This window comes from Lithobates pipiens, unplaced genomic scaffold (genome assembly GCF_037356315.1).
Source record: "Lithobates pipiens isolate NorthernLeopardFrog02 unplaced genomic scaffold, aLitPip1_a1.2 Scaffold_28, whole genome shotgun sequence".
Lineage (NCBI taxonomy): Eukaryota > Metazoa > Chordata > Amphibia > Anura > Ranidae > Lithobates > Lithobates pipiens.
This window is the reverse complement of record NW_027507789.1, coordinates 42,601,189-42,624,969: the sequence shown is the minus strand read 5'-3', so window position 1 is coordinate 42,624,969 and position 23,781 is coordinate 42,601,189. Positions and strand designations below refer to the sequence as shown.

Here is a 23,781-nt window from a genome sequence, read left to right as displayed (position 1 = left end):
ATATTTGCTCTATTAATAAAAGGCACCTGTTGCTGAAAGCAGCTACAATACTTTTTGCAGCCAAAGATCACAACAGTCGAAGGGGGCAAATGTTTGGTGCATGGTAGCAACTTCAGGGGGGCTAATTTGCAAAGCTTTGCTCATGCTTTTGTACATATGTCTTAAAGCGGAAACTAAACTCCCACTGTAAAAAAACTGCGATCAGGCAGGCACGGCCCACCTTACAGTGCCCGGCATCTCTCCGAGTGCCAGGATTACGGCCTCCTGCACATGTGTGACATCATCCCCCACTGGTCAATGAAGAGGCCTCAAGACTGGCACCCAGGAGAAGATGCCGGATCATTGGATAGATAAGTATGGAGACTTTAGTTCCGCTTTAAGGTGCAAATGTGCAACCATATCTTTGTATTAGGCTTGATTGTATAGGGTGGACTATGAGTAGATGACTCAGGGAGGTTGATTTACTAAAGGCAAAGAGACAGTGCACTTTGCAGTGACATTTTCTCCAGAGCTTAGTAAATGAGATGAAACTTGACTTTGCAAAGAATACCCAATCACATGCAAGGAAAAAAAAAACAGCATTGTTGCTTGCACGTGATTGGATGATGGAAGTCAGCAGAGCTTCTACTCATTTACTAAGTTCTGGAGCAAATGCCCTTGAAGAGTGCACAGTCTATTTGCCTTTAGTAACTCATCCTCAATATCTCACAAAAAGCATCTGGCCTATAACCTTATGTCATTGTATTTGTACTGCCTATTGGAGCAAACAGGATAGTTCCAGCAGTTGGGTGTTATATAGGTTGGACACCCCTCTAAGAGGCTGCTGGGGTTTAGAGTTGGCATTGCTATTGCAATCTGATTGTTCAACCTCCTTTAGGTTTACTATACAACATGAGAGCCTTCCTGATTAGATATTAATTGCATAGACTGTTTTGGCCGCCCCTTTTTAAGTTGTTGGTAAATTTTAAAGAGATTGTATGGAGATTGTATAATTAGATAATAGTACACTCTATCTGTATGCATACTAGCTCATTATGCCTTTGCCTTGCAGGTTGCTTTTTTTTTTTTTTTCCAGATGGGTTTACAACCACTTTAAAGCTGGAAAGTGAAAAATCAGGCTCACTTCTGCATAGAAACCAATGAGCTTCCAGGTTTTATTACCAAAGCTTAACCACTACAATACAGGGCACTTTCGCCCCCTTCCTTCCCAGCCCAATTTTCAGCTTTCATCGCTCTAGCACTTTCAATGACAATTGCGCAGTCATGCTACACTGTACCCAAATGAAATTTTTATCATTTTGTTCGTACAAATAGAGCTTTATTTTGGTGGTATTTATTCACGACTCCGTTTTTTATTTTTTGCGATATAAGCGCAAAAAAAGCGGAAATTTGGAAAAAAAACAATATTTTCTTTTTTAAAAGAAATCCAATAAAATCTAATTTTGTCATAAATTTAAGCCAAAATGTATTCTGCTACATGTTTTTGGTAAAAAAAAATTCCGTTAAGTGTATAATAATTGGTTTGTGTAATTATGGACATATGTACGCAAATGATCATGTACATATGTGTGCAGATAATCATTGGAACATGTGAATTTAGTGGGACATATGTGGGGGGGCATGTGTTTGTTTATTTGGGGACATGTCTTTTTATTATTTGGGGACATGTGTGTTTTGGGGACATGTGTGGTGTCATGTGTATTGTGGTGACATGTGTGTTTACACTAGACTGGTGATCAGTTAGTAAAAAGCTGTAAAAACAGCTCATACTCACTGATCATCAGCCGGCCTGACTTCTGTGTGAGGAGAGGAGGAGCCGATTGCCTAGCAACCGGCTGTTTGTTTACATCACATGATGGCCGTGATTGGACACGGCCGTAATGGGATCAGGAGGGCCAATCACAGAACCCTCCTGCCGATCCGAGATGCGCCGTGTCCGGGTGACACGAGCACATCGGGATCGCGCCGCTGCGCGGGCACGCGCGATCCCCCTCCTGAAGGACGTTCCTGAACGTCCTATCAGAAGTGGAGAGCTCCCACCTGGCCGTATATGTACATTGGCCGGGTGGGAAGTGGTTAATTGAACAAGCTGGGATTAGAAGCTCATTGGTTTCTATGCAGAAGTAAGCCTGATTTTTCATTTTCTAGCTTTAGTAAATAAACCCCATTGTGTACTTAAAAGTGGGGTATGTCTCTACAAGGATCTCACCCACTGAGCTATTGTGTTCTGTTAGGGGGGCGGCCCCCTTGCCAGAACACACCAATCAACGTTCTCAGCCATTGGCTGAAAGTGCTGATCCGATGCCGATCAGCAGACCCTTTTCTGTACTGCCCCTTCATCAGACCAGCTGCCATACAAAAGGGCCGAATGTTGGCCGGCTTCTATTGAACCGAAGCTGGCCAACCAAATTTATTGAGCCCAATATTTAGGCCAGTGTGTATGACCCTTAAGGCCTGTGACCAGCTTAACAGCTGTGCAGAATTTACATAATTAATATACCCCATGAGGCCTTTGGAGACTGATCTCAAGGATATAAGGAATCAAGCTGGCTGGGAAGTTTTGTCCAACTGATATATTAAAAATGAATAGCGGTAACCATATGGTGTTGCCTGAGATGCAATGAATAATGGATGTCTGTCCAGTGAAGGCTAATTCTGGAGTCAGATCTCTGTGTATGGCCAGCTAAAAGCTAGCCATGCCCAATCAAATTTCCACCTGTCATAGCCAGAAAATTTACTGAGGGTTTGGTTTGAGGATTTACCTACATATAATCTGATTAAAGAAGCTCTTCATACTCCATGATTGTTGATACATTTTTGGCCAGTAAATATATAGAAGGTTTTCCCCCTTCATCTTCCAGGACAGCTACTTAAGAGATGATTGGCTTCACCTTCTACAGTAAACACAAACCAGGCACAATTTGAAAAGCCCCTCCATCTCCTTTGACCCTCAGTTGTTTTGTGTTTTCAGACCTCCAGGAGTACGCACCATTATGTGTTTTCTTTAGGTCTGGTGACTGTGGTTAGCGGACCCCCCCTTTTTCAGTAAACTCCGACCGGTTATGGCTATGTCTGCAGTATTTGCTGCTTTTGTAGTCTGAAAAGGGCTCACTCTTTTGTTGCTACTTGCCTTTGTGGATACATTTGCACCTGCCACTCCCCCCAGCATGATTGTCCGGCGTCTGAGTACCTGGGGGAGCGGAGGAGCAGTTCCTCGTGTATTTCTCCTTTTGCACTTCTGATGATGCGGCAAGATTGTGCCGGAGTCGGGAGTTGCGTGACGCACTTCTGGTCACGAGTCATTTTCATTTAAAGGACCGGTGTCCTATCATATATGGTCCCCCATCGGATAGTGTCTGCTGTGTACTGCGCATGCACAGTACACAGCATACACAGATTCCAAAAATAACCGAGGATGAACGGCGCCTGCACCGTGAGCCCAGGTTCTATCCCCACCATCCAAGTGGACATAGAGTTGGCTCTCTAATCTCTAATTTTCCCAACCCTATGTCCGCTTGGATGGTGGGGCTACCACCTCCACTCACGGCACAGGCGCCGTTCATCTTCGGAGATTTTCCGAAGCTTCTTCTGTGCAGTACGGGGCGGACACTATATGATGGCAGGACACTATCTGCCAGAACACCAGCTCGGTATGTCATGCTGCTGGGGATGTGCTGCTAGAATTGCAGCACTACCAAAGGACAACGTTCAGCAGCTACAGAGCGCTTTCCTGACTGGCTCAATCCTCCTTGTTATGAGCCCTGAGGATGGAGCATTCGCTCAAACTGACCCAGCAACTGCATCCGGGTCCAGTACTACCCCCAAGGTTAGTACCTCTCCTACAGTTAATTAAGAGCTATTAGGGCCAGGGGTGGATTTAGAGAGAAAATGTCAGTTTATATGCCTTTCTTATTTAGATTTTTTTTTTCTCCTATGTCAACAAACCTGTTAAGAGAAAATGTGGGAACTGTAGATCTAAGCTTCCTGATACCTGTAGAAAACTATTGTGTGATACTTGTATTTCTTCAGTGGCAGGGGCTGATTCTGTTTCTACTGTAAAGGAATTAATGGTTTCCATGAAAGGAGTGGTTTCTTCCTTCCAGTCCTTTAATGATAGATTAGGAGGGTTAGGTCCTTACACTTAAACAGCTGTGACAGTGTCCTAGGTCCCTTCTGTCGCAGTGAGGTCTCTACCTCCCTTAGTGTTAGAGACTGTGAGTTCATGGGCACTCTCTAACCTGGAGGAGGGGGGGAAATCGGATTCTATGTCTGATGAGGAGTCCATGTCAGAAATTGAGGAGACTATTAACACGGCCAGATATCTATTCCCAATCCTCACGAAAAACTTCCCACGTCATTGGCAGTTCAGGCCCTTCCTTTTGATCTCTCAGCAGCCCCGAGATTCTTTACGAAGATCATGGCCGAAATCATGGCCTTTTTTAGTTTACAAAAGATCTGAATCGTCCTGTACTTGGACAACTTTTTGATCTTTGCCCGAGAGAAAGAGAACCTTGGTTAGGATGTACAAGTAGTTCTGCAGACCTTTCAAAGATTGGGTTGGAAAGTCAATCTGCAGAAGTCTGCTCTGGTTCCCTCCCAGAGCCGTCTTTTTGGGCTACCTGATAGACTTAGTCACCCAAAAGATTTTTCTACCAGAGGAGAAGGTCTCGAAGATCCTTCTCTCAGTGCAGAGTTTCCGGTGCCTTCCCCAGGCCTCCCTTTGCCAAATAATGGAGCTGTTGGGTTTGACTGCAGCAATTGCATTCCAGGTTCCTTCAGGCATTTCTTCTGGGATCACAGAAAATCCTCTTTGGATCAGGTCATATATCTTCCAGTAGATGATTCTCTCAATCTGTCCTGGTGGGAACGGGCAGAACCTCTGCAGGTAGGGAAGGCTTGGGCCCAGCATTCTCCAATAAAGATTACCACAGATGCCAGCCTGTGGGGTTGGGGAGCTCAGTCAGAAGACTGGCAGGCTCAGGGAGCCTGGTGGCCAGAGGAGGCAGCCCAGCCTTCAAATGTCAGGGAGCTGTTTGCGGTAGGAAAGGCTTTAGTCGCTTCACAAACAATTGGTCGTGCGAGGGACCTGTTGATTTATTTATTAATTTTTTCGGACAATGCCACAACAGTGGCTTACCTCAACAAATGGGGCTACTCGATCCAGACAGTCGGCTAGGGCGTACAGCTTCTCCCCCTTCAGGTTCAGATGAACAATATTTGAGGTGGCAGGCCAGCTCCCATCAAACCGTGAACAGTTGTGAAAATAAAGTGACATGAGCATACTGGAGAAAGCACATGTATGAAGAGGCCATAGTATAGCTCCTGATAGTTTGCAGGAGCTCAACCAAGCATTTGTGGCGTTAACTGACAATTGCAGTTAACATGCAATCCTTGGAAGTGATCAGTATGGCACACATTACCAACAATATACCCTATATGGGGTATTTTGAGGAAAATTATAAATTGAGGGCCAGCTCACATCACATACATTTCAGTGCATTTTTTTTCTGCATGAAAAACGCATTGAAAGTAGGTTATATGGTTTTCAATGGCATAGTTCACACCAGTGCTTGCAGTTCCAGTGCGTTCCAGTTCCAGAAAAAAAAGTAGAATATGCTGCATTGTTCCTGCACTGGACTGTACTTGAACACCATTTCCTTAAGGTTAACAAAAAGGAGTGGAAAAATGCACTGGACTGCATAAAAAACGCACCATTAATGCATCACAAACCTGTCAAAAATGTGCATGCATCTCTATGGTGTGAACTGGCTCTTAAAAAAAATGCAATATGACTACCCGAAGGCTTGCTGTACACAGATGGTGTACAGGACGCCCCCTAGATATGTCATTTCCTACTTGTGTGATTGGCTCAATGATTCTTTTAGAGGTCTGCACTAAGATACAAGTCAGATTTTGAGCATCCCCCTACAACAAAAATGTAATTTTTGGTGAGATACTCCCAAAAGGAAAATCACATCTAAAGGTATACAGAGCCTGCACATTTCCTCATTAGAACCCTGCAGGGGCAGCGGCTGATTGATAATTATAAAATCACTCCCATACAAATTCACTCTGTACATGGGCACAGACAAACAGCTATTTCTGCAGAGTAACAAAAGGGAGAAATTGGCAACCAAGTTTGTTAAAATCCCTGCAATGTACATAGATCACCCAGGGGGGATATTTATTTATTTTTTCAAAAAAAGTGGAGTTTAACTTTAAAGCCAGAGTGTCAGGATGACAGGCAGTTATCTAGTATCTGGAGAATAAGATGTCGGCAATGGTAGGCTCGTAATCTCGTTAGTTTGTTGTGCATTCCAAGTCGACTGAACTCCAGCTCTGTCCCTATATGTACAAAGATTGGCTTTGTTGTCAGTTTGGAAATAATAGGCTCAATTCACAAAACTTGAACAAAAGGACAACAAGCTTTTATTTTTAAACTTTGTTGGACGCCGCTGAAAATTTGTTTTTCTTATTTTGAAAGTAAAAATCATTATCCTGGTTTGTTAGCTTTGCAAATTGAGCCACAGACCTGTCTTTGAATGGGCGGGGCCAGAGCTGCTGTCACAGGGATCAGCTGTGTGCAGTCAGTGCATACTTGTAATGTTTAGCACACATCTCATACAAGGTGTATTGTGTTTAAGGTGTTGGCTTCAGACACGGAGATCGCTGTTCACGTAGGAACAATCTAGTTGCTCTGGAGCCACCTATAAACAAATAGGCCGCGCTTTCTGATTACTAATGGAGAACAATTGGTCAGCTTAGTGATGATGTATATAAAAATAATTGTGGCAGGTGTAAACTGGTATTTGAAATGATTTTAATTATGATTTTAATTATATTTATACAATTACGTTTTCCATTTTTACAGGGAAGCTACATTCATAGTACATAAGGAGCCACCTCAGTATTGATATTTTCCTGTTTGGAAAAATGTCCTCTCAATATCTGCTAATACTCTCTCTGGGGAATAGAAAGTGAGGGACAAATATCTGTAGAAGGTTAGAATCTCTAACATCATGGCTCCCAACTGTCCCTGATTTCAAGGGACTGTCCCTGTCCTTGATTTGTCCCTCTGTCACTCTTCCCCCCCCCCCCTCATTTGTCCCTCATTTTGGTCTGATCTATATAGTTGTATATAAAATGCACTTTTTATCTTTCAAAGTGTTTCCCAGTGCTAAACCTCTCGCCCAAATTCTAAATTGCTGCATTTGTAAATGTTAAAAGCCAATATAAAGGAATAGTAGTGGTAAAGAAAACAAAACAAAAAAAAAAACACTTGCGGATTTAATTAACCATTTTTTTTATTTTTTGGTTAATTCTCCTTTAAGGGGGTGTGGTAGGGGGCATGTCCTATACCTACATACATTTGCTAGTAGGCGCCCCTCATTCCCATCTCAAAATGTTGGGGGGTATGTCTAACATTTTTTTTTTGTATTTTTGCTGTCCCCGATATAGAACCCACTTCCAGATTCTAGATCAGGGTGAGACAAATTGTCACTGAGACAGGAAGTGAGGGGAAATACCCCCCCCCCAAAAAAAAGGACACAGAAATACAATTTAGAAGAGGCTCTCTCCTTTCCCCAAATACAATTTTTTATTAAAACATGAACATGAACTCTTTTTTTGACATGAGACTTTAAAAAAATATGCTGAGTGTAAAGTAACATCCCATCACATTAACAAGTGTGCATAGGTAACAGATGGACAGTGGAGTTGGGGCCTGCGCTTTCATTTATACAGATCAATGCTTGCCTTTATATGATATAAAAATGTAACGAATGATTCTGATTGGCCTGTGAAAGCTTCCGTGTATTGAGAACTTTCAGTACATGTTTCGGTCATGTGAGAAAAATGATGATCTGCACCCTTTCAGAATAAAGAGAAGGTTCGCTCCTCCTGGGTTATCATGATGCTTAAGTCTGGGTTCACACTGCCGTGCGGAGCAGGTCACGGTAGAGTTGCCACCTCATCCCTTTAAACCCGAACACCTTTGAATTGCACAGGTTCTGAGGCTAATTAATTGCAGATAAGGCGCCAAGCCAGTTTAATTACCACCTTAATCAGCCACAGAACCTGTTTAATATGTGTTTGGGTTTAAACGAATGAGGGGGCAACCATAGGTTTCAGCAGGGGTTGGGTGTGTCCCTGTTCACTGTTTCAGGTCCGATTTGGGGCCAAATTTTTCTGGGCTGAATTCGGACCTGAAGGCTACATGCAGTCGGTGACGTTGCCGCGTTTGCACTCTGAAGGTCCAGCATACCGCGCTGGACCTTCAGAGCATGTGAGGTCATCACGGGCCTGGCCACCCATGTACCGGGAAGGAAGACCCAGTGAAGATGGAAGCCCTGTCAGCGGTGAGGCAGAGGTAAGTTTTGCATACTGTGCTAGTATGTGGTGCGTACTAGCACATTATGCATTTGTCTTGCATGGAAACTTATTTATTTATTTTTTTGTTTCGTTTAAAAAAATAAAAAAATAACCTTTTAATATTACTTTAACCCTAACTTCAGCATTTTCTAGAATACTTAGAATGAATGTACAGAGTCAGAGCTCTGCCTTCTCTCCGACTTTCCTGAGCTGCATACTTGTTCCATTCTGGATCAGTGATTCAAAGTACTAAATCCAAAGGATCAGCCTGACAGCCAAGCAGCCAGCATTTACAGAGGTTGGTCAGCAGTGTCGGCCTACTCTTCTCTTTCAGGACACGTCCTTTATCCCTTTCATGGTCCATAGCTTTAACCTTCTAATGTTGCCAGTGCAGCTTGACGACACTGTAACAAAGCCCGCTCTACCATCGATCCCATCAGCTTCTCTTGTGTACTTTGTTATCCCAAGAATTGGCAGACAGCTCTGTGCAGTTCTGCCTTGGCCAGGGAACTGGTAATGTAGTACCATCCTGTCGTCAGGTAGAAGGTTAATATTGTACCGTAGAGAGCCTATTTTTAGAATCTCAGAGTCCGTTTTCTGATATGTAAAGGTTTATTCCAAGACCCGCCTTGCGAACTGAGTGTCCACATAGGACATCGTGTTCTGCACCTAATCTCATTATACCAGATTCCACCTCCTCCACTCAGGACAGGACACTGCTACTGTTTATAGAATTCTCACACCTCGAAAATAGCTTCCTGTAAACATTCCAGATTAGTGGGCATTTAATGGTTAACATTTGCCTCGAGCCACCAAAGGCCTTTTGTAGCTACTAGTACCTGTCCGAGAACTTGAAATTCTTATAATTGTAGAGCACTGGGTGACTGTATAAAGAGGTGGAAGAACTGTAGGAATGTCCTATGTGCTGTCTGTCCTTAAACTGCACTCTCCGACTTCTCACTTGAGTCAAAGTAGGAATAATATTAGATGCGGGAGGACCTCATAAGTGTCTAAAGGATTAACCATTCAGCCAATCAGATTGTCTCCTCTTCATTATTCTAGCTTTCTTTCTAGACAGTCTTTTTTTTTTTTTTTTAGCAAAGACCCTAGGGCAGTGGTTCTCACAACCTGTCCTCAGGGCCCACTAAAGCCTTGTACACATGATCGGATTTTCCACAGACAAAACTTCTGACTTTTGTCCGAAGGCATGTGCCTGGATTTTGTCTTGCATACGAACAGCAAGGAATTGGCCAAAAAAACACGAACGTAGTGACATACAACATGGTTTTCTAGATCTTTAGCGCCACCCTTTGGGCTCCTTCTGATAATTTCGTGTTAGTAGACGTTTGAGTGATTCACTCTTTTCATTTCGCAATTTTTGGTTTGTGTTTTTTATTTAGTTTCTGAACAGCCGTTCGTCAACCAGCAATGTTGCGGAATCGGAGGAGATACCGTGTTATTTATTATTGGCCTTGGAGTTATTGCTTTGACCCAAATCCAGTCCAGGAGGAGTTCTTGGACAAAAATTGGTTGCTTTATTAATTGTGACCAATTATGTCATATGTCTTTGCTGCGGGAGCTCCAGGAGAATAATCCAAGATGTTTTTCGGAATTATCTCCGGATGACAGACCCCTGCATGTTTTATGAACATCAGAAGTCGCAATTTTCTGAACACCAGTCGCTCCTTTCCCATCCATATGTGCAATGGGAGTTATTCTTCCTGGCAGATTGTGGACAAGCAGGTTAGACTTTTTATTTTTTATTTATTTTATTTTTTTGTAAAAAGACTAAAGCTGGCCATAGATGGATCAAACTTTGGCGAAGATTCAATCCTTCTTCTATGTGCAGCCTGGTTGTACTCAAGTTGATCTATTGATCGACTTGGGTACAACTAGCCTGTCATATTTTTTTTCATGTGATTACTGATGGTGGCTATAGAAGATTCCCCACCAGCAGAACACTATAGCGCAGCATTGATGGAGGTCCCCATCAACACTGACTGTGTTGATAGGGGAATCAAGTGTGTTTATTAAAGAAAATCTAATTATCTATGTCTTGCCTTAGACCCCTTTCACATGATAAGCCTGCTCAGATCCGCCTGTCTGTTTTTCAGGTGGATCCATGCAGGCCACCCATTGACTCCTATAGGCAGGCCGTTGTTAGCAGAGATGTGTTTTTATGAAGGCACACGAGCAGGCTTGATTCGGAGCCGTGCTCCATGTCTCCCTTGACTCTTGTAAGTATTTTGGGGTACTGGGAGGGAGCTGATCACAGATGGTGTTTTTACCTTAAAGTGATACTAAAGGCTTGTGTTTGTTATTTTGAACTAAAAAAAACAAAAAAACATGTTATACTAGCCTGCTCTGTTTCAATGGATTTGCACAGAGCAGCCCGGATCCTCCTTTTCTCAGGTCTTTCTTCGGCTCTCCTGGCCCCTCCCTCCCTGCTGATTGGCCCTTACTATGGGGCACCTGAGCCAAGTCACAGCTCCCTTTGTCCATTCAGACATGGAGCCGCAGCCTGGCCCCGCCCCCCTTTTTCTCCTCATTGGCTGACTGACTTTGACAGCAGCGGGAGCCAATGGTGCTGCACTGCTGTCTCAGCCAATAAGGATGGGAGTCCCGGGCAGCCGAGACACTGCTGCAACATCGCTGGATCTAGATTGACCTAAGGCAAGTATTAGGGGGGCTGCTGCACACAGAAGGTTTTTTATCTTCGTGCAGAGAATGCATTAAGGTAAAAAAACCTTCTGCCTTTACAACCACTTTAACTTCCTCTTTAGGACAGTCTTATCTATTGTCTGAGATTAGTGCTATTCAGTGCTATTAAGTCCAGCTGCGGGAATGAAGCCGATTTCACCCCCGCATGTCGGTCCCAATTTCGACCGCGATTTCAGAGACATCTGTGCAGGTTTCTGCACAGAGGTCAATGTAAATCGCAGCCCGAAATCGCAAAAAGTAGTACAGAAACTACTTTTTGAAATCCGTGCAGTGCCGCAGAGGTCGCATCGCACCGATTAGGATGGTGCCATTGACGGCAATTGCCGCCAATTTGACATGCGATTTTGACATGTCAAATCGCATGTCAAAACGCTCCAGTGTGAACCTGGGCTAAAGGGTACTCATAAGGGCTGATTTACTAAAACTGGAGCACTCAATCTGGTGCAGCTGTGCATGGCAGCCAGTCAGCTTTTCCAAAAAAAAACAGGAAGCTGATTGGTTTCTATGCAGATTTTATGCACCAGATTTGGCACTCCGGTTTTAGTAAATCAACCCCACTGTCTTTTTGGTCAGGCAGACGTTGTCTGGACTTGCAGTAAGATGCTAGGATCAGCCAGGCACAACCATTGTGTAGCCCTACTATCAGGAAGCAGTTCATGCCTTTGTACTTGTTAAATATGGCAGTAACCAGCTTGATGTTAACAAGCCTATCTTTGGGAAACTTGTTTCCTATGTATACTTTAACTTTATATCTAAATGTGGGTAAATTATTGTGCTGCAAAATGGTTGTGTGCCTCGCTGTTACTTTTATGTCGCTGCTAAACTAGCAGGCATGGTCTGCCTGATTTAAACAACTCCCTGTAGTCTCCAATGACATCAAGTTTGCACAATGCTTGCCATAGCCAGCTACTATGTAGTCCAGGCTGCCCTGGCTTTAGGTCATACAAAGTGGCTCAGGAGCAATGGTATTATTCATGGCAAGACAGGAGAACTTAGTTCTAATGCAATGTGAGCGTGTCGTATACCTTGTTGTGACTTTTAAAGGTAGGCCTGATATATATATATATATATATATATATATATATATATATATATATATATATATATATATATATATATATATATATATATATATATATATATTATATATATATCTATGAGAGTGAGAGAGGTGTATGTATAATAAATAGATCTAAAGTGAATAAATCACTAAAAAATTATTAAGGCTCGGTTCACACAGGGGCGACTTGTCCAGGCGACTTTGCCGCCTGACAAGTAGCGCCCCGTTCTGTACTACGGAACCGTTCTAACTCGACTCGAGTCGCTCCGACTTAGAAAAAAGGTTCCTGTACTACTTTTGCGGCGACTTCGGGCGACTTGCATTGACTTCTATACAGAAGTCGTTTTGCAAGTCGCCGCTGAGGTCGCGGCAGGTCGCGGCGCTGCAAGTCGTGCCGCGTACTGTGTGAACCGAGCCTAAGTGATGTTGTGAAAACTCAGGAAAAAAAATGAAGTGTTTACAAAAATATTTATATTAATGTGTCAAATGTCCAAACTGATTCAGTTTGGACATTTTTGACACGTTAATATAAATATTTTCACTTGGGATGTTTACACAACATCACTTTTTTTTTTTTTTTTTGGTTATATATTGTGTTGATATAGTTTGCGCATCTCTTTTGTGTTTATAAATTCATGTTGAAATTTAATTTTAATATTTAATTTTGTTAGGAGATGGCAGCATTCACATATTTTATTAATTGTTTGATCACAGTTTTTCACCTTTTTTTATTTGGGTATTTTATATGGGTGATTGGGAGAGCGCAGATTAATTTGCATACACACACACTCACACACACTGTCCTATATATAATCTTACATGAAGAAAACAATTGATTGGCTGCGGTATACTGTATATCAACGTTCATTTTTATAAAAAAAAAGGCATTTTAATTGACCCGTGTCTGCCTGTTTTCTGTAGCTTTGCACATGATCAGAGATAATATCTTCACAAACAGATGTCTTTCTTCAGACAACAGATTTTAAATTGGGTGATTCGGTTCACATGTTTCCCATGATGCCTATTTTTTTTTTTTTTCTTCTTAAATGAATCCACAGATATTTGAAATGCTTTGCTTTATTCACATTGCTGTGTTAAATTTCAATCTGTAGGCCAGCAAACAGTAACTTGGTTGGCTCTGTGGCCTTGCATTCGCTAGTGTGTCTTGGGTTCAGTTCCCACCAAGGACGCTTGCTGTGTGTAAATGCAAAGCCAGTACTCTATCTTCTCCATAGCTGGATGGATCGATGGATTGACTTCATTTCACCCAGCCTGCCCATATATCCAGATTATGTGTGTTAAAACAGATAGTTGTTATCCAGTGGCAGCTGGTGCTCAAGTTTTGGGGGGGGGGGGGGGCGGCAAACATACTCCCCGCCAAGTCCGAACTCACCCGATCCATGGTCACGGCTTCTCCTCCTCCGGCTAATCCGGTCTTAAGAAGACAATAGCGAAGATTAATTTGCTAATTTCACAAGTGAGTGGGTTCAGGGTGCAGAGCCCAACGTTTTTGAAGCCAATTGGAGCCTCAGGCTCTAATCATGTGTTTTCAAAGAAGAAAAAAAAAAAAAAAACCTGCATGGAAATTAGTGGGGTGGTGCCACTTATGGAGCGGCTGCTGCTGTTGTGGTCTCCATTGCAAGCCTGTGTGGCAGGGTGGCAACTCAGGAGCACAACTAGGAGACAAGGATAGACTGTGGTCACCCTATAACAGAGTACCCGAACAAGGACCTTTGTGGCAGGATCACCAGTTATTTTTTAAAATAAAGCTACAGATTTAAAATGGTTGAAAATTACTTTGGAAATAATTAAGTTTTCAGCTTATATGATATTTTGGTTACTTTAAATGTTTCTTGGTAAAACAAATATTGTATACATAGAGTAAATACATCTAAAGCATAAGTTTAACCACTTTGTGCCAGCACCTCCCAGCCCTTTAGGACCTTTCAAATGCCGGGAGACGGGACGGGGTTTATGATCATGTGATGGCCGTGATTGGCTGTCTGTCTGTTAGCTTTCTGCTAGCCACCAGTAACTGTGTTGGGAGCGTGTTCTCGGCACAGCTGTGTCGGCTAATTGGTTTGCAAAAAAGCAGCCACTCTTCACCAAGAACCACCCATAGGAGTTGAGGTCTCTTCCACACAGTCTGCTCCGACTAGCAGGGGTTCTGTGAGCATATCCCCTGCTGATCGGAGCGGACACGGGCAGACCCTGCTGAGCACTGTGGGCGGCAAGGGCGACCTCTGATTTTGTCCAGACCACAACAGACCATGGGCGACCTCTGATTTTGTCCACCAAAACCGAAAAGCATGCAGTCCTTTTTTTTTTTTTTTTTATTACCAGATCTGTTTGTACCCGGAGGTAGGTGGAGGTGAACGGACACAAGTCCATTTACATCTATCTGTGTATAGGGCTCCATGGACTTTCCAGTCCAATGAAAGACTGACAGGCGGACATGATCGGAACTCCTGTGTGAAAGGTCCCTAAGAATTTCTAAACTAAATAGACACATAAAAATATCAACCCAAAACAATTGGGTTCCCTTTTAGATACACCCCCAAAACTCAAATTCCCAAAGAAATTGGGCAGAGAGAACTGCACATGGGTTCCCAGCTCCACCTACCTGTTGTTGTCTTTTCAGGTGGTCCCAGACTTGCTGCATTCATTTATTTACTACTGAATCTTATATAGCACTGTCAATTTACACAGCACTCTGCACATAGTTTCATAGTTAGTAAGGGTGAATAAAGACACCAGTCCAACCTGAGTAAGTGTCTACAATTGCCCCTATCCCTGTACATTGCACACTCACATTGGTCCCTACCCTCAAGGAGCCCACAATCCAAGGTCCCCATTCATATACTAGGGCCAATTTTTGTACAGAAGCCAATTAACCTACCTGCATGCCTTTGGAGTGTAGGAGGAAACCAGAGTACCCGGAGGAAACCCACGCAGGCACAGGGAGAACATGCAAACTCCAAGCAGGTAGTGTCATGGTTGGGATTTGAACCAGCGACCCTTTTTACTGCTAGGTGAGAGTGCTAACCACTACACCACTGTGCCTACACCACTGTGCCTCTCTGCACATATATATATATACATTCACATCACTCCCTGCCCTCAAGGAGCTTACAATCTAAGGTCCCTAACTCACATTCATACACATACTGGGGCCAGTATAGAGAGCAGCCAATTATCTAACAGTCAGAAACCATGAAATCAGGCCGAGACAGAAGTACAGTCAAATCACACTGGTTTAATAATAAAAGTAAAAAGAACAAAATTAGTCAAAACATAGCCAAAGTTCAGTAACCGAAACGGATAGTCGGCCAAGCCAGAAGTCAGGGATCAATGTAGTGGAACAACAAGCAGGATCTGGAGCCAGAAGGGATATCATCAAAGCAAGTCTTGAACAGGATCGCAGGAGAGTTTCTGTGATGTTGACCAAGGTGAAGGCTGGACGGCTTAAGTAGGCAGGACTGACGAGCAGGATCATCAACAGCTGAGTAACTGTGGAGAGATAGGAGCTGGCAGTTAGCCGACATGCTGAGCGGCCAGGTCAGAGAAGGAAGGGCTGAGCCCAGCCCTGACACTACCGCATGTCTTTGGATTGTGGGAGGAAACGGGAGTACCCGGAGGAATTACATGCAGGCACAGAGAGAACATGCAAACTCCAGGCAAGTAGTACCATGTTTGGGATTCAAACTGACAACCCTAGTGCTGCCAGGCAAAAGTTCGAAACACTTCTCCACAGTGTACCTTATGGAGAATGCTGTACAAGGAGCAAATCTTGATTGCTGGTGAAGGACACCTTTTGGGCAAGGAAAACATCATTGCTGGAATAGAAGACAGAAGGTAGTTCTGATGTCCACCAAAGACTGACACCTCTTTTCAGTGGGTTTATTCTTTAAAATGTTGCATTGACTTTTGTTTGTATCTATGGGGTGTGAGGACTTATGCAGAACAATATCCAAAAATATATAAAAGGCATTTAGGTTGCATTCACACCTGAGTGTATCGTTTCTGGCGGAAAGTCACCATGTGTACCGCGATTTTGTACAGGTCAAAAGGTCACCAATGTAAAAAGCAGAAAAACACATGTAATCTGACTAAAAAGAAGCTCATGTACTTTTTTGAGCTTCAGGCATTTTTGCCTCAGGCGACAGAATGCTCAGTTGTGAACAGGGGGCCATTTAAATGAATGGGATTTTGCTTGTTAGGCATTTGCAACTTTTGAGATGAGCTTTTAATGAGCGTTTTACAAGCTGAAAACGCTCGAGTGTGAATGGGCCCTAACGGCAACGCTTTGTGCACAGCCCTTAAATATTGCACACACTGAGGTTGCATCAGTACGCCCTGTGCATTGAGATACATGAACTTTCACCTACATCATATTTCTGCAGTAAGCATGTCTACCTTGTAAACAATCCTCTTGGATACAGACGTAAACATGCTGGTGCACAGCAAATGTTTGTCAATGCAGCCTTGTATGTATATGTGCAGAAGGTGAATAGGATCTTTTTTTGCATGTATAGAGTCTTCTATCTGAAGTTTTAAATAATAATAGATTTATTATATAATATATTTTAATTTCCAGCCAGCAGGTGGAGTTTTCCCCTGTTTCCAGGAAAGCATTTCTTGTTCTTAGAAAAAGTGTACAGAGCTCAATAGCTGAAGCTGAACGTTATAGCAAAGCAGGTAAGCCAGTCATAGATGCAGGAAGAAAATAGTTCGATTCCCTCATCAGCACAGTTAGTGTTGATAAGGGAATAGGAATAGGAATAGGGGGGTTTGGGGAAGCCGCTCCCACTGGGAGAACACAGTGATTACTTCTAGCGGCTGTAATAGATGCTGCTGGCAATAATCACGTCTAAAACCCAACAAGCTGATTGTACCCAAGTTGATTGATCAACTTGCGTACATTCAGCCTTCCCATACATGGTTCGAATCTTAGCCGGTCCCTGCTGAACTGGCCGAGATCCGAACCGTCTATGGTCGCCTCTACATCTCCCTTTCCCTGACAGTTATAGGAATAGTGCCCTTTCACACAAAGTGAACTTCTCCCCCTACAACATGTCTACTTGCCTGTATGCCATGGCCTTAGACCCTGCCGTGAAGTCTTCTTTGATCTGGAAACACCTACACATTCAATCCCCCATAGACTTTTTGGGACCACCTACTGAGTGTCTTCATGGATTCTGTAGAGAAATATATGAAGAATGTGCTCCAAAGAAGGAAGTGTAGCTAACAGCAGTGCCTAATGGTGACACTAGAACAGGAATTGAGGGGTAATATCCCAAGTGAGTACACAGACAACAACATAGACCCGGGAGAAGACCTATCCCTTCTGTATTCTATCAAAAACGTTCTGTGGGCCCAGGCGGTCATGGACACACCCACTGGAGGGAGTCCTGGGCTCAGGATCCTGCTGAACTGGGGGGTGCTCAGACATCATTATGCTTTTATAGCTGGTGTTCCACTTTAAAACAATTCTGACACTCAAATTAAAGACCAGCAAACACTATACACAAATTGAAAAAAAGAAAACCTCCCTATACACTATCCTATACTCACAGTTGATCCAGAGTTGGACAAAAAAAAAAGTAATGCATGGTCCAATTCACTCCAGTGGGGGAGGAAATTCTTTCCCTGGAAGGCAATCGGCTATTCCCTGAATCCACTACACCTGGCATTACTAAAAGTTAGTATCCAGTTATGTTTTGTGCATTTAGGAATGCATCTAGCTCTTTTTAAAACATTTTAAATCTACTGAGCTTGCCAGAACGAATTCTTGTGGTAGCCTATTCCACATTTTCACAGCTCTTACTGCGAAGAATCCTTTCCGTATGTGAATGTTAAATCTCTTTTCCTCCAGACGTAAAGAGTGCCCCCTTGTCCTCTGTAATGAACACTGCTGTTCATTATAAGGTGCCTTCACGCACTTACAACCACCTCCTCACTCCTAGAACAGGCGAGCAACACGGGAACTAGAGTAAACACAGGAACTAGAGTAAACTAATATATAACTTCAGATACACTCATTCTGGGTCAATAGCAGCCAGGCGCCTAGCATTTTGTCAGCAGTAGCAGACCCTGTATATCTCTCATGACAGGTTTCAGCTAACTCTGATAATTGATTATATAAGAGGTCTACGTATCTGTATAATGAGATCCATCCATACTTAATATAAGTAGTGCAGGCACCCTGACTCTCTGCTATCAATCAGTACGGACTCAGGAACAGCCATCAGTTTCTTGGCCTGTAGCGGCCATGTTACTCAGCCTTCATATTAAGCAGACGAGGGGCCAGTCCGCCGGCTCTGTGTCCTTTGAGGCCAGACTGACGACTTGTTTTAATAGGAGGTTTCTGTGCCGGTCACAGGCTCAGTAGTAAGGAGATTAGTGAAGCTTGGTCTTTGCTCTACATAGAAATACCAGCCCCTGAATACTGAAGACTAACAGTGGAACTTAGAGACCTGTTGTAGTATTTTTATAAATATACTGTGCATTCATGTGTCCATATTATAAAATTCTGCGCATGGTAATTTAGGTTTAGAAAATAAATATATATTTAAAATAAAGTGTGTGTATGCATGTAATCTCATGCCCAAACTCTAGGAGCAGTGCATGCCTGCCAGCGTTTTAGTGTGCCTGGAAGGGATAGGTACAGCATCCAGCCCTGCTGCCTGCAGCCTGTCAAAGTCCATGGCAGGCTGCGGCAGGACACGGCTGCACCGGGATGAACGCACTGCACCAGGTTGTCCCCATGAGCAAGGGCCCTAAAGAGTAACTCCACTTTTGTTGACAAAAAAACATTCCCTTCTGGGTGATCTATGTACAATGCAGGGATTTTAAAGTTTTACTAAACCCACAACAGTAAAATCAGTCTGTATATGCAGTAAAGCATGCTTGTTATGCTCACTGTGGAACCTAAGGGGTTAATCCCCCACATTGTGTAAAAAGGCTGTTTTATCCTGTCTTCTTTGATCCTCCTCTTCTTCCACTGTCCCCAATCCATCTGCTGATGGTGCAGCACCTTGGAATGTACATACTCAGTTTGGTGTGTATTGCTAGAGAGTTTTTTTTTTTTTTTTTCTTGGGAGGGTGCATGTGATCAACACAGGGCCAATCAGCACTATACAGAGGGTCAGAGGACATGCAGCCTCGTAGGACAGAATAGACTGAAATCCCCTTCTACATGCTTTAACCAGACACTGATAGAAGTCACAAGACTGCTATAGACTGCTGATGAGAAAAGGTATAATTACTAAAATAATTGCATTTCCATGTTCTGTGTACTGTGGGAGACCACATATAGCGAATGCAGGCTCCTGGGTTTAGTAACACTTTAACAAACTTTATTGCAGATTCCTACACTTTATTGTTGTGAAGAAATAGTTGTTTGTCTGTGTCCATGTCCAAAGTGAATGTGAATTGGAGTGACTTTTGATATAATTGTCAATAAATCCTTCCTGTTTTCATGACCTACCTTATTTCAGACCCAGTGGTGTTATCTGAGACTTGTGGAGTCTCAGTGTTTTTTCTATGCAATGCTGGCAGATCATGGTTGGGTGGAAAGAGCGGCATAGTCGGGCTCTTGATGAGAGCCTGTGACAGCCTCTTAGTTATATTAAAGTGGTTCTAAAGGCATAAGGTTGTTTACCTTATACTTGCCTGAGCCCAATCTTGATCCAGTGATGTGCACCAGAGTAGCAGCTCTCTCTCTCCCCATTGGACGGATAGGCAGCAGTGGGAGCACTTGCCAGTGAGGAAGGAGTGGGGGTGGAGCTGAGCCACGCTCTGTGTGTCAAGAGTGCGCTGCAGTGATCATGCACAAGTGTCCCCATAGCAAGCACCATTCTATGGGGGCATTCAGCAGGAGGGAGGAGCTCTGGCAGGATACACGAGAAGAGGAGGATCGAGGCTACTCTGTGCAAAACCATTTCACAGAGCCGGTAAGTATAACACGTTTGTTAGTTTAAAGAAAAAAATTATTCGGTTTAGGCTCCTTTACACACGGGGCATGCTCCGTTGAAGTCCGCATGCTCAGCGAGGGATCTGTCCGTTGATCCCTGCTGAGCAGACGGATGGCTGATCTGTGTCCGCTCCGCTTATGCAGAGCAGACACAGACCGCTCTCCTCTTTGGGTGGTCATAAACGGACCACCTATTCGTTTACACCCAATTGATATCCGATCGGATGCATCAAGATGGATGCGGAATGGATGTGAGCAGCCACTCCATAGAGGAGACTGAAGGGTCAGATCGAGTCCGCCTGAAAAATTGACTGACCAAATCAGCCTGCTAAAAGGGACGTTGGGTTTCAAATAATTTTAACCCCTTCTGCTGCGATCTTCTGGTGCGGTGGGCATGGATGGGGAGGATTTTACCTAAGGGCTCATGTATACTACGGCTTCACTACACTACACACCTAAACTGAGTTCAGAAGCTTTTGGCTTTTTTTTTTTTGCCAAAGCTCCTAAACTCAACTCCATAAAAGCCTATGTGTCCATGTACCCCTAGGCTTTTCCAGGAGTTTAGAAGCGGCTGCGTTTAGGGAGGTTCAGCTTCCCTCTCCTGAATGCAGAAGAATCGCATTCAGGATAAGGACATTTTGACAGCCAGCCGCAAAACTCAGCAAAAATATGGCGCAAAGTGGTTCTAAAAAGCCTAAATATTTTTTTACCTTAATGCATTCCTTGTATTAAGATAAAAAAAATGTTTAGACATCAGCAGCCCCCATTCTACTTACCTGAGCCCTCATTCGATCCAATGCTGTGCTTGTCTGCTCTCCCCTCACTTCTGGGTCTCACTGGCTTTGCTGGGGCATCGGGAGCCATTGGCTCCCAGTGCTGTCAATCAGAGCCAGTGATGAGGGAGTGGGGGGGCGGGGCCCAGTGTTAATGGATGCATCACCAGGGCTAAGAGACGGCATGCACGAGTTCCCCCATGGGGGCACTGGACAGAGAGGAGGGGCCAGGAGCCCCGGCGGGGGACCCGTGAAGAGGAGGTTTGGGGCCGCTCTGTGCAATTCTATTGTCAAGATATTTTTTTACGCTGTCGTGTGAACCTGGGCTAAGTCTTGACAAAGGCCCATAGTAGAAATGTACAAATTGCTCCAGGCTGCAGGAATTGTTGGGGTGTGAGTAGGGTTGCCACCTTTTCTTCAAGCCAAACCCGAACAGCAGCAGCGCATGGCATGGTACCCCAACCGTGGCACGAATTTGCAGCGATGGTCACCCGACAAATCGTGGGTAAATCACACAAACAGAATGGTGGGATGCCTGTCACCCAAAATAAGTTTTGCTTCACAAATGGGGTGCCATTATCCCCCTTCTATTACAATCTTCCCCTACCAGCACAAATCGTCTCCCCCCCCCCAATACCCACATGGCAGCCGACAGGGGGTACCATGGGGCCTCATGTAGGGGCCCCAGCACACAGGGGGACCCGGACAGTGGCGGGATTGGAGCGGCAGGTGGGGGCAATTAGAGGCATCAAAAAATAAGGGAGAGAGAGACAGGCTACAGGCAGCTCCTGGTGCAGAAGTTTTTAATAAATTAAATGTTTAAAAACAATCCACTCACTCTCCATGTCAGAGCTGTAGGCATGTCAGTCTGTGAAGTCCACTCCCCCATTCTCTTGATCCACGCTATGGTTATCACTGAATTGCTGGAGGAAAGAGCCGCAGAAAACTCATGTGAACTGTCAGCCTCTGATGATGGAGGCTTGGTTAAGCCTCCGGAACGCTGTGATTGGGCACAGCGTCCCAGGCTATCTGACAGCTCAAGGCAGGTTCCCCGCGGCTCCGTATCCTTGGCTTCCTCCAGCGATTCAGTGAAACAGCCCACCCACCGCTCCGATCCCCCTGCTTTGTGCTGGGGCCTGTAAGGAGGCCCCATGGTACCCGCTGTCAGTGGTACTGGTGTCCGGGTCCCAGGAGGAGGGAAACCCAGGCACAGCATTCTAAACTTGTACTGTCCGGGTCAAAACCGGACAGGTGGCAACCCTATGTGAGAGCTGAAAAGGTTAATTATACGGTGAGCAGTATTCAGCTGTTAATCCATAACAGCCTTGACTGTCAGTGTGCTCCTGGAGCAAAGGATTCTGGGAGAAGCAGCCTGACAGCAGCTGGAGGGGCGAATGTTACAGATCCATGCATCTTTCCATACATATGTTTCTGCTGACACTGGTGAGCCCATTATAAGGGCCTGAGTGTTACTCTATACAGAATGCAATGTGATAGGTGAGCGGGGTCTCTCCATTTACATCAGAACTGGTTACACAGGCCTGGGACATTCTTCTCATCTCTTATATGTTTTGTTTTTGTTTTTTTCCTGCAGGGCTATTTCTCGTTATACAGAAGCTCGATGTTTACAATCCCTTCTGTGGGACTTTGCTGACCCCAACACATCACATTAGCCAATCGCCTACCCCGTTGCGACTTCCCGTCCAAGAAGAATCTTCAGTGTACTTCCCCGGGGGGCCCATCCAAACATGTTCCAGCGACTTACCCGTCTGTTCTTCAGTGAAGGACCAGCCTGTGAAGCTGAAGAGCCCAAAGATTTTGTCTCCGAGGAGGAAGATGATGGCTGGCTTATTATTGACATCCCAGGTGAGACATGAAAGATGGTGACAGTAACCCTTTCCCGTCCCTTCCCTTCCCTTCCCTTCCTAGCCTAGCTTCAATGCTTGTTCTCTTCGGCTGCAGCAATTAACATTCCTAGAAGCGTGCTGCGGAGGTTTGCCTTAAATTTAGCTCTGGGCCCAGTATGCGCCTGCTGACTGTCACATGATACCGTGTAATGGAAAATGGTCAAGGAAAAGCGACCCGTCACTGTTTCCAGGCAAGATATCTTTCTCAGGCTCAGCTGTTTTTCAGAGCTTAAAGGGAAATCGTCACAACTGGGAATATTTCAGGCTTAAAACTGAACGAAAGCTCAGATAGAACCAATCCAGCATAATATAATTGGTTCTATCAAAGAGCAGTTTTCTTTATAGTTGAACTCCTGCCTAACAGCAGAATACACAGATGATACACAATATGGAGGCTTTTCTTTTTTTACCTGCCAAAGGATTTGTATTTCTGTCCAACCAGTCCTCAGATTTATACAGATTTGCCATACAGCACAGCACTGTCTGGCAGAGGAAGAGACCTGATTTAAAGTGGTCATAAAGGTAAAGGGTATTTTAGCCTAATGTATTCTTTGCATTAAAGTGGTTGTAAAAGCAGCCCTCCTAAAACTTACTTGAGCCCATTTCGATCCAGCAATGTTGCTCGAGAGACTCGGCTGCTCGGAACTCTCCCCCCTGATTGGTTGAGACAACAGCGCGCACTGTTGGCTCCCACTGCTGTCAATGAAAGTCAGTGAGCCAATGAGGATACAGCTACAGCCAATGAGGAGCCAATACAGCTCCGTGTATGTATGGACACATGGAGCTGTGGCTCGGCTCAGGTGCCCCCATAGCAAGCTGTGGGGGCACTCAACAGGAGGGAGGGGCCAGGACTGGCAAATAAGGACCTGAGAAGAGGAGGATCTGGGCTGCTCTGTGCAAAACCACTACACAGATCAGGTATAACATGTTTATTATTTTTAACAAAGAAAAAAACTGAGACTTTACAATCACTTT

The 23,781-nt window shown here is 44.2% G+C and overlaps 1 protein-coding gene and 1 long non-coding RNA gene across 3 annotated transcripts in view; one reads left to right on the top strand and one right to left on the bottom strand.

The window, feature by feature from the left end:
* Positions 1 to 23,781, top strand: part of TP53INP2 (tumor protein p53 inducible nuclear protein 2) — a 51,384-nt gene that overhangs the window by 8,860 nt on the left and 18,743 nt on the right. For both annotated transcript variants that reach the window (XM_077459142.1, XM_077459143.1), the window contains exon 2: positions 22,494 to 22,765. In XM_077459142.1, the coding sequence (XP_077315268.1) occupies positions 22,648 to 22,765 (118 nt within the window). In that variant the 5' untranslated portion in view covers positions 22,494 to 22,647. The remainder of the gene's footprint in view (positions 1 to 22,493; positions 22,766 to 23,781) is intronic.
* LOC143935339 (uncharacterized) lies at positions 15,388 to 22,778 on the bottom strand. Its single transcript, XR_013263495.1, has 2 exons — positions 22,665 to 22,778; positions 15,388 to 15,661 (listed from the first exon to the last, which is right to left on the bottom strand). It is a non-coding gene; the product is annotated as an uncharacterized LOC143935339 (long non-coding RNA).